The sequence below is a fragment of the Aricia agestis genome, chromosome 10 (assembly GCF_905147365.1).
Source record: "Aricia agestis chromosome 10, ilAriAges1.1, whole genome shotgun sequence".
NCBI lineage: Eukaryota > Metazoa > Arthropoda > Insecta > Lepidoptera > Lycaenidae > Aricia > Aricia agestis.
The window spans coordinates 15,098,435-15,109,549 of record NC_056415.1 but is presented as its reverse complement, the minus strand read 5'-3'; the positions used below and the strand labels follow the sequence as shown (position 1 = coordinate 15,109,549).

The 11,115-nt window shown below is 36.5% G+C and overlaps 1 protein-coding gene across 1 annotated transcript; it reads left to right on the top strand.

The window, feature by feature from the left end:
* Positions 1–1,645: 1,645 nt before the first annotated feature.
* Positions 1,646–2,838, top strand: LOC121731225 (protein anon-73B1). Its single transcript, XM_042120579.1, has 2 exons — positions 1,646–1,972; positions 2,478–2,838. Exons 1-2 carry the CDS (start codon positions 1,826–1,828, stop codon positions 2,577–2,579), a joined length of 249 nt encoding a protein of 82 aa, XP_041976513.1. The 5' UTR covers positions 1,646–1,825; the 3' UTR covers positions 2,580–2,838.
* The last annotated feature ends 8,277 nt before the right edge of the window (positions 2,839–11,115 follow it).

Below are 11,115 nucleotides of genomic sequence, written 5' to 3'. Positions count from 1 at the left end.
TTATTAATTCTTTATCGTTGAATTTGTTAAACAAAGCAATAGGTTGTTCATTCGTTGCTGCAGTGTACGTGGTGCCGGAAGCGGCAAGCACTGCGGAGGACCCGGTTGAGTGCGTAGCGATCCCGCTCCTTCGCGTATAGCGTTGATGAGTGCATGGGGGGGGGGGGGGGGGGTTTAGTTGGTAAACCTCTGCGGAGAGATACGATTTATTCGTTTTGGTCGATGTTTTTAAGCAGCTCACCAGTCACCAGTCACCTCACTATAGAGATTAATCTGACAGATGTCAAATGTGACCTATTAAAATGCCAATAGACATAACTACCAGTAGTTCGACTGCAAAGAAACGGATTTAATATCTGTCAAATTCGTCGGGTTTCACTAGGATTATGAACGGAATGTGCCTCGCGCTGGCTGATAAAATTTATTTTTAAATACCTATTTAAAATAAAGATTTCAAAATTGGATTCTGTCAATTTTAATCGCATGTGCCAAAACACAAACAACAATACGACCAAAGAGAAACACGTCCAGCGAATATGTCATAGTTTTAAATTCGTAGGTAACAATTTAACAACCCTAGCGACGATTTTCGTCATAATACGTCAAATTTAAAAATTTCAACATCAGTTCTAAGTCGGCATACTCTATAGTTCTGTCTACTCTGGTTTAGGTATACCTTGTCGCTTGTTGTTTCACCAGACCTACAATATTAGAGCAAAGTCAACTCAGCCACTCTGACATTGGCAACTCACTGAGGCCGCCATAAATAAAGAAGAAGAAGTAGTTTATTATACAAATAACTCTACAAATTTAAACTAGTAATCTGTGCAAATAACAATCAGTGTTGCCAACTATGGGGATTTCCCACTAAATTTAGTGGGAAAAGATACATTTGGTGGGTTCTTTAGGGGGTAAAATATTTTGGGGATATTTTTGGGGGTAAAATTTTTGAAGAATGGAACTTTTTTTTAATAACAACCTTAAAGTGGCTTTCGGATCTTTGCCGCGAGCGACCGCGACGGACGAAAATTCAAACGAAAAGCCATTTTATGACATAGGCTATAGGTTTCATTTTACTCTGCCACTAGCTTATACGCCGCCCGCGCTGCCGGCGGCAGTATGGGTCGCTACGTAAATGTCAGTATCTAGAAAATGATACCTATATTCTATGTAGCATTTTATTTGAATTTTTACCGGTCGCGGTCGCTTGCGGCAAAGATCCGAAAGCCACCTTTAAAATGGAACTGCCGCAAAAAGCACATGTCTTTATAGTCTTTTGAGTCGTACCAGCTGACACTGCTGACAGCCTACTGTCAGCAGTGTCAGCTGGTACGACTCTACTAATATAATATCTATCTATCAGCCTACTGATAGATAGATATTATATTAATTACTGTCGTTGTAAGTAATGAAAAAAAATATTGAAATATTTAAAAACTGCTGGCCTGTTTGTTCGTTTGGCCTGTTGAAGGTGTATTTCAGCGTTTTGAGCGCTTAGTAGAACACACCCCAAGTAATTTTAAATATTTTGATTTTTTGGGGAGTTTTGGTTGAAATTTAGTGGGTTTTGAAGTTGCTTAAGGGGGAAAAACGTTTTGAATAGTTGGCAACACTGATAACAATTCACAAATCAAAGAAAAGTCTATCAGAAAGTGCGCGTTTTTAGGATTTCAAACGATATTTTAGTAAATAAATAACTGTATTTAAAGTTTGAATTAACATTTACCCTTCATTGACGTACAATAAAGTCCCTTCTGTCAAAAAATTAACTCGTGAGTTGTCCGGCTTGCATTCGTATTTCGTAATTCCTTCATCAGTTCCCAAAATGATTCCAAACGAAATGTTTTCTGAAGACCTGATGGGGACACTGATTCGTTACGGGCTGTATATCGGCGCTGCATTCCAAATGTTGTGCCTCGCAGTGTGTGTCACTTTAAGTGATGAATCAAGTGAAGCCCATCCTTATGAAAAGGTAGCTATTGATTTGTTGTAGTGGTACCTATATTATATTGTGGTACACATTAAGCAAGAGGGCATACAATAGTGCGTCTGCCTTTGCAGCATGGAAGGTATGCTAAGGCTATGCTATGTTTTTCATAACATTATTCGCCTTTCCACAGTCTTACCAAATTGACCTGCCAAAGTCTTCTATTTGAGCATGATACACTGTTCTGTATGTGTCCTCAAACTGCTTCAATTCTTTATAAGCCAGATTAATTTTATTTAAGTTACAATTCAGTACTTAAGGATTTATATGGTCTAATTTACAATTACCTACTGAGTGGTAGATACCCAATTCTTAATTGCATTGTCTTTATCAATTCTGTAAAAAAATAATTTAAGTATCTCTGAAAATTATTTTTTTAATCTATTTACATTGATGCTAGTCAAATTGCTAACCAATATGAGAGATTGACTTTTAAATAATTTTATAAAGTTTAAACATGTATTATACTTTTATTGTTTAAATATTTCAGGCGTACACAGACAGCGAAGATTGCAGCTCGGAGCAGTCCTCTCCGGGGCATAGAGCCTCAGGCTCCCGGACCAGACGTCATGACAAAAAGAAACGCCGCTAGGCACTAGGTTAGAAGTAAAATAATTTTCTTCAATGCATTTATGACATTATATTTAAGGTTGTAGTTTAGTTTAGTAAACAAATACTCAAGATCTGTTTTGTAGTCCTCAATTTGTATGATTATAAAATGGCTACATTGGTCTGGTATCTGAAGTTTTTTGACTAGAGCTAAAGAAGCGCTTACACAGGCAACAATTGCGGCAATAATTGCCCGGCGACACGAATGGAATCTGGAGCAATTAGTGGAGCAATATGGAGCAATTTCAATAAATAGCGGCAATTATTTCGGTGATATTGCTCCAGATATTTCATATCGCGCAATGTCGTCGATACGAATTGACGAATATCCCATGGGCTCGTGTATGACAGTATTGCCTAGTAACTAGTTGATGAAGTTGCGCCATATCGCCCAACTGCATTGCGCAATATTGCTGCTTGTCGCCGAAAATTGCTTGATGTAGTTGTGACGTCAAAGTTGACGAGAATGGACTGGAGTGGAGCAATTTTAGTTGCCCGTATAAGCATACCTTTATTAATTCAATAAATTATTCAATCAAAAGTGTATCTAAATATATTTATAACTCAAAGGTGACTGACTGACTGATGACTGACTGACGTGATCTATCAACATACAGCCCAAACCACTGGACGGATCGGGCTGAAATTTGGCATGCAGGTAGATGTTATGATGTAGGCATCCACTAAGAAAGGATTTTGATAATTTCCACCCCCAAGGGTATAAAATAGGGGATGAAAATTTGTATGAAACTTTGTAAATTTCAAAACAATCAGGCTGAGAATTTGATACCTAATGAATGCTTCAACTCCCAAGTGGCCACAAGCGGCCTCGGTGGCAATTGTGTCTGGTTTTTCGACGATCGAGTTATTAGTAATAATATGTCTCAATGGGAGTGAAGCCGCGGGCAAAAGCTAGTTGAATAATTAATATGCCCCTATAAATAAACTCCGAAATCAGGCAAAACTGTAACATACTATGAATTTTGAACTGTTGAAATTTAATGTATCTATTTTATGATAAATGGATGTGCTCTTTTAAACCTACTGATTAGTCTCTTTTTTCTGATTAATGGGTTTAGTCACTTTCTTACATATTTTCAGTGATAGAGACAAATATATTATGTAATATACTTTGCTACACTTTGTAAAATAGGATTTTAGATTAAGTATTTGTTGCTAATTTAATACTCAATATATTATATATAATGATTATGTATGTAAAAAAAATATGCAGTTTCATATTATAATAGTCTAATAGATAGAAATTATTTTATTAATCATACAAAAAATCCAAAACTCAGTTTCTTGTGTGAGTACCTAATATTTAGTTGTAACCTATATATTTAGGGTGGGTTGCACCAACTTACTTTAACTGTAACTTTAACTATACTTAACTTTAACTGCAACGCAAAATGTCAAATCTTTGGTTAAAGTCAAAAATGGACGCCATGTTTAACCATAACCTTGAGCTCGACAAGGCTTTGAATGAACGTGGCGAAAAAGGAACTAACGCTGTCATCATACAAAAACGCCATTTTTGAAAGCAGCGCCCCCGCCCACGTATAATTCAAGCCTTGTCGGACCAGGTGTCATCTGTAAAATTCTGTGGTCAAAGTTAAGGTTAAAGTTAAAGTTAGCCTTAACTATAACCATAACTTTAACCACGCCTCTGGTGCAACCCACCCTTATAGTATGAAGCAATTAATAAGACAAAATTTTATGATTGAGTACTATAAAGGTCATAGTATAAAATATACTTATTGCATATTTTATTGTTTTTATGGGTTTAATATTTAAAAGCAAGTTTAATTTGACTAGAGATCGCCCAATGGTCGAAATTCGACCTTAATTTCAACGACATTAGGACTACTACCTATATTGTGTAAAAAATATTGACTTTATCATTATTATTTTTCAACTCTTGTCTCTGGGACTTAGCTGATCTCAGACTGGTCGTGTAAGCATTGCCTAATAGTATCTTAGATTCAATAAAAAAAACTATAATCCATTTTCAATTTGTCACCTTGTTGTCAACAGACTTCAACCATAAATAAAAGAGTATAATTCGTATGTATAGGCTTGTCACTCAAAAAATCTGTCATTTCTCATGTGTGTGTGTTGTAGTGGGTGTAATGTTTGATAAAAGCATAATTTCAAAATAATATTAGTTCGATGACCATATAAACTATAACTGTGCAAAATTTCATGCACCTACGTTTCCCCATTTTTCGTAAAAAGGGTTACAAAGTGTTTCGTTCGCGTATTAATATTATGACATTTGAGATTCTACAATATATTATGATGGAAAAAATATAAAATAAACAAGACCATATGTTACATGAAAGTAAAGTGTATAATTATTATAATAGGATACTATAACTTTATACATGGCATATTATGTCAGGTAAGTTTAAACATTTTTGATGAAATTTAGTACCCATGTGGTGGGTTTTCGGGATAAATTAGTATCTAGCTAGGTCCCAGGAGACACTGAATTTTTGAGTTTCTATGTTTTTTTTTAGTTTTAAAATAACGTCGAAAGAATTAGCATGACAGAACCAATGATCTCAATATTATAAAAAAACATATAATTGCAATAATGACTGAATTATGTAAACTTTTTATTTTTTATATTAAGTATGCAAATATTCAAAAACAGTGAATACGCAATTTTACATCTAAGTTTAAATTAAATATTCTTTTATTAAATATAAATCAAATTTAATGTCAATTTACAAACCTCTTTAATTTACACATCGCCGGCACTAAATTCCTTTATAAGTTTCGGTAATTCACTACAAAATTATGGAGTCAGTTAAGGAGACACTTAACTCTCTATCCGAAGCCTTCCACAAAACTATGGATTCCTTCCAAGCTGAACTACAGAAAGCATCAGCAACAGCACAGATCTCTCCAGCCCTTCCAGAAGATTTTAAATCATTCAGGACATTCATACTCTCTGCCTTGACTACCATCCAGCAGCAAATACTGTTACTTGGTAGGGAAGCCGAACGCCAAGAATTGTATAGGCGCCGTAAGACTCTTCTTTTTCACGGAGTGCCAGAAGAGAAGACAGAAGATGCAAGTGGTAAGGCTGTTGACCTCATCAGCACCAAACTTCAGGTACCAAACTTTGATAGTTCCTGCATTAGTCAATGCCATCGGTTGGGACGTATGAGTAGTAAACCCAGGCCCTTACTAATAAAATTCTCAAATAAGACTGTTCGTGATCGGGTTTGGTTTTCCAAAACCAAGTTGAAGGGTTCTGGTGTTACGCAGTCCGAGTATCTAACCAAGCCTCGTCATGCAGTCTTTCTTGAAGCCAGAAAGCGGTTTGGAATTTCAAAGACATGGTCCCGTGACGGCTACATTTATGTACTTGACCACGAGGGAAACCGGCATCGAGTGGAGCAACTGACTGAACTCGACCAAGTCCCTAACTCAGGTATTGCTGTACCGTCGACTTCGAAACAATTCCCACTTGACAAGACAAATGTAACTCGTGCAAGAAAGCAGAAGAAATAACGCCTTTTAGTTATATATCACATTATTAGTATCATACTCTCTAGCTGTTTGCATCTTAAGTCCAATTTTTGTGTTTCCATTTACCCAAGGTATGTTTAAAAACTTTTATTTTGATTTTGAAAGCTCCAACACATTGAAATAGGTATACGACATTTGAGTTTTGACACTGACAACAACTGACAAGTCGATCACTGTCATGACCAGTCATGACATTTGAAGTTTTTTTTTATTTTTGTTGGTAATCACGATGGCATTGGCTTGAGGGTTGTTTGCATAGACTTAATATATACTGTTGTTTGTGATACGATCATACGCCTTCATTTAAATATTAATATTCCTGATCAGTTAATATTATGTACTTTATATTATATTGATCAACATTAATGTGTTATACCTAATAAGGTTGATTTTTATTATTTTTTGTTTTGTAATATTTTTTATTTTTATTTAATTATTATGCTTTAAGTTGCCTTTGAGTTGTGGTGCTTTAGTATTGGTGATGTTCTTGTTTGTACTATTGTTATTTGATTTTATTTGTTTTCATCCAAATCATTCTTTTTCTTTTTGTCGGTGATGGTAATATGTACTTAGTAGATTTTTATATTAATTTAGAATACAATATAGTTTTAGTCTTAGTAGCTTTCTTTGTGTATTTTATTTTATTTTTTATACTTATTATTATTTACTCAATGGCAGTAGCAAATAATATTAATCTGAGCGATAGCTTTGAATCCAGTTCTGAAGAGTTCCAGAGTTTATCCAGTAACGACAGTTTCCAAAGTATTCCCTCTCTTACTGAAACTCTTTCGTCCACTTTCGCAAATCTTTCCAAAAAGTTTAACGTGACTCATATTAATGCCCAAAGCATCCCAGGACACTATAATGAATTTGCCTCTTCCTTTTATAATCAAAATATACACGCTATTTTAGTGTCCGAAACATGGTTTAAGTCGTGTCATCCATCCGTATTGTTTTCACTGCCGGGGTATACCTTAATCCGACATGACCGTTCTAGCAGAACGGGCGGTGGTGTTGCCATTTATCTGCAGTCCAACATACCTTATAATGTTGCTCTAACTTCTCCACAGCCCGAAAATGGACCCGAGTACTTGTTTATCGAAGTCACCCTTGCAAATACCAAATCCCTTCTAGGAGTGTTTTACAGTCCCTCGCTTCAGATTAATTATTTTGCAGAGTTAGAGAACATTACTGACAAGTTAATCCCTGTATACGACAAAGTCTTAATAATGGGCGATTTTAATACATGCCTCATAAAAAATGACTGGCGGGCGTCAAGACTTAGATCCATTGCCACTGCAGCAAATCTGCAAATTTTACCATCGTCCGCTACGCATTTCTTTCCCAATTGCGAACCCTCACTTCTTGACCTTATACTGGTTTCTTCCTCTTGTGCAATTGAAAAGCATGGTCAATGCAATGCTATTGATTTCTCTTACCATGATCTGATCTATGCGTCTCTTTGCATATGCCCTCCCAAGCGTAAATCAAAAATGGTCATGCAACGTAACTTTTCTAAGATTAATCTTGCAATGCTACAGGAGGATGCACAGTATGTAGACTGGTCCTTACTTCTAGCAGCTCAATCTGTAGATCAGCAAGTGAGCTTATTAAATAGCACAATAATGCGGTTGTATGACACTCATGCTCCAGTTCAACCCATTAAAATTCGGCATCGCCCAGCGCCTTGGCTAACGGAGGAGATCAAATCTTTGCAGCAAAAACGAAATAACGCAAGACTTAAATTCAGGAAGGAACCGTCTGATGCAAATAAGGAAACATATCGTCTCATTCGTAATCGTTGCAACAAAGCATGCAGGGATGCTCGGCGGCGATATTATCATAAGGCTGTTATAGAAGAAAAAGATCCCTCACGCGTTTGGCGTTTTCTGAGGTCACTTGGTATAGGTAAAAATAGCACCAGCTCTCCACTGACCAACCTGGACCTTGACGCAGCCATCCGTCATTTTTCATCTCCTCCTTCCTTTGACAGCGCAACAAAGGGCAATACACTTCAGTCTTTATCCAATACACCTGTCCACGATGTCCCTATGTTCACCTTCAATGACGTTACTATAGACGATACAAAGCGTGCGATTAAATCTATTGATTCTGATGCCGCAGGTTGTGATAGCATTGGACGAAAAATGATTATTCCAATCCTCGACTCTTTAATTTTTCCGATAACCTGTATCTTTAATACCTCCATCCGTACTTGCACCTTCCCTTCTATGTGGAAGGATGCAGATGTTATTCTTATCCCAAAAAAGTCTAACCCTTCCGTTTTTACGGACTTCCGTCCTATATCCATCCTTCCCTTCCTGTCCAAAGTTTTCGAGCGTTTAATTTACAATCAACTTAACCGTTTCCTATGTACTAACAATCTCCTTAATCCCTATCAATCCGGTTTTCGTTCAGGTCATAGCACAACCACGGCCTTGCTAAATATATCAGAGGACATACGCAATAATATGGATAAACGTCTCTTAACCATCCTAACCCTTCTTGATTTCACAAATGCTTTTGGAACAGTTGATGTTGACATATTACTTGCCGCTTTGAAAATACTAAACGTTTCTCCGTGTGTTATAAAATGGTTCGACAGCTATCTAAGGGGCCGCAGACAGCGTATTCGCAGCGATGACAGCTTTTCTTCTTGGATTGACCTATTCGCTGGTGTACCACAGGGAGGTGTACTCTCTCCTTTATTATTCGCCATATTTATTGATTCGATCAGTTGCCGCTTAACATCATCCTATCATCTTTATGCTGACGACCTCCAGGTATACACGCACTCTCTCATCGAGGATCTGAAGGAGGCTGTTGATCGCGTCAATAAAGACCTCCTCTACTTAGCCAGCTGGTGCAAATCATTTGGTATAAGTGTTAACCCCAGCAAGAGCCAAGCTATTATTATTGGCAGTCCAAAGCTTCGCTCCCGAATAATTTGGCAGGAACTTCCCATACTGAGCTTCGATGGCTCCCCGATTCCTTTTGTGGATAGCGTTAAAAATTTAGGAGTCACATTTGACGTTAACTTATCATGGAAGCCTCACATTGATGCTCTTAGTTGTAAAGTTTTTCGGGCTAATGCATCTCTCCGTATACTTGGTAACTTTCTGCCAATCTCTACGAAGATTGCTCTGGCGCACACAATACTGTTACCTATATTGGACTATGCTGATGTTTGTTTTATCGATTTAACAGAAGAGCTACTAGATAAACTGGAAAGACTTCAAAACGTTTGCATTAGATTTATTTTTGGATTACGGAAATATGACCATGTTTCGGAATTCCGCAGAAAGCTTTGCTGGCTTCCTATTCGATCCCGACGTGACACTCACACTCTTTCACTCCTTTATAATATCCTGTTTGACCCTTCCACACCTTTATACTTAAAAAAACGCTTTAATTTCCTACGTGACACCCACCAACTATCGTTACGCTCTTCTAACAATCTGACCCTTGAAATCCCCTCCCATTCCTCTTCCCTATTTTCCAAATCCTTTACTGTTCGTGCTGCAGTACTTTGGAACTCACTGCCACTGGAAATTCGTCGCGCTGATACGATTAATATTTTTAAAAATAAGTTAAGACACCATTTCTTAAATAAGACATAAATTTGTTGCTACTTTTATTATTATTATTGTTTTTCAAGTTAATTGTTAATTAAGTAAACTTTTCTCCGTTTATTAGTTTTGTACACCTACACGATATTTGCAATCTCTTTTAGATAATCGATAAGCAAAAGGTTGACTGGAAGAGATTGCTTGTTAGCAATAAGTTCGCCTTTTGTGCATCATCAGTATATGCTGTCATATGTAAAATGATTTTATTTTGTATTTTTTTGGTGTGCAATAAAGTGTTATTGTATTGTATTGTATTGTATTGTATTCCAAGCCGTGAATTATATCATGTCTTCTCTTAATTGCATTTTATTTCTTACCTATTTAACTCTTTTCTGTAAAGAAAATCCTATAGAGTTTATCTAAGTTTGCTAGTATTACCTATAGAGAAGAAATTGGAAGAAATATTTATCTATTTGCTTGTTTCGTTCATCTTGTTATTCACACAAATATACAGACTGCGGGGATGAACAAAAGCTACTTTTAATTATGAGAAAATGTGCGGTTCCCGAGTGTTAGTATTTAGCGCGTAGAACTCGCGGGAAGATACAATTTTAATTATGATCGTAGGTATCTTTGTTTATGCATGGCATGGCATAATAAATTACGTTTATCCAAGGCTAGCCAAGCTACTTGATTACCCAAGCTATTTTATAAGGTGGCCATAGTGATTGTTGTTCATATTGAGGGGACCTGTCCAGTGATATGTACCTTCTTGCTATTGGAGGGTGGTCCCAATCTGCCCAATGTCTTTTGCGCTTATTTTCAAAAAATCTTGATTGAAAGCGAATACCAGAATATTGTCATGTACTACTTCATACGTCGCTTAGAAGCGAAATTGAAACGAAAGTAGGTGAACATCAATCCCGCTAACGACTATAATAATAGTCCTTTAAGTTGTTTTGCCTTATGAGATTAAACCTTAAAGCGTTGAAATAAAGATCATAGTGATCATATCACACCATCGACGTACCATAGGGATTTCGTGAGCTTTAATAGTGTAGCAGTGAAAATTTGAAGAGGAATAGTAAACATACAGACATTATGAATTAGGTTGTCAAATGGTGAAGCAAAAAAATTAAAGAAAAGCAAATGACCTCACTAGGTATAATATGAGGTAGGTACGTATAATGTACCTACTCATTACGTCAAAGTCTTCATTAAATTGAAGTTTAATCGTCATTAAATTTATAATATTTCTGAGCAAAGTCAGAATCTGCAAAATGTACCGTATAAAGACATTAGAGCTATTAGCATTGTAATAGTACGTTCTGTTTACCCATACAGCTTGCTCTGAACAATCATGTGACGTCTCTACATTTGGTACATCATCACCCCAACTTTACGCAC

Excerpts from the sequence above, each read along its gene's own strand:
- LOC121731225 (XM_042120579.1), top strand. The coding sequence starts at position 1,826 with ATGATTCCAAACGAAATGTTTTCTGAAGACCTGATGGGGACACTGATT. Across the intron at positions 1,973-2,477 it reads AAGCCCATCCTTATGAAAAG|GCGTACACAGACAGCGAAGA; the intron begins GTAGCTATTGAT and ends TAAATATTTCAG.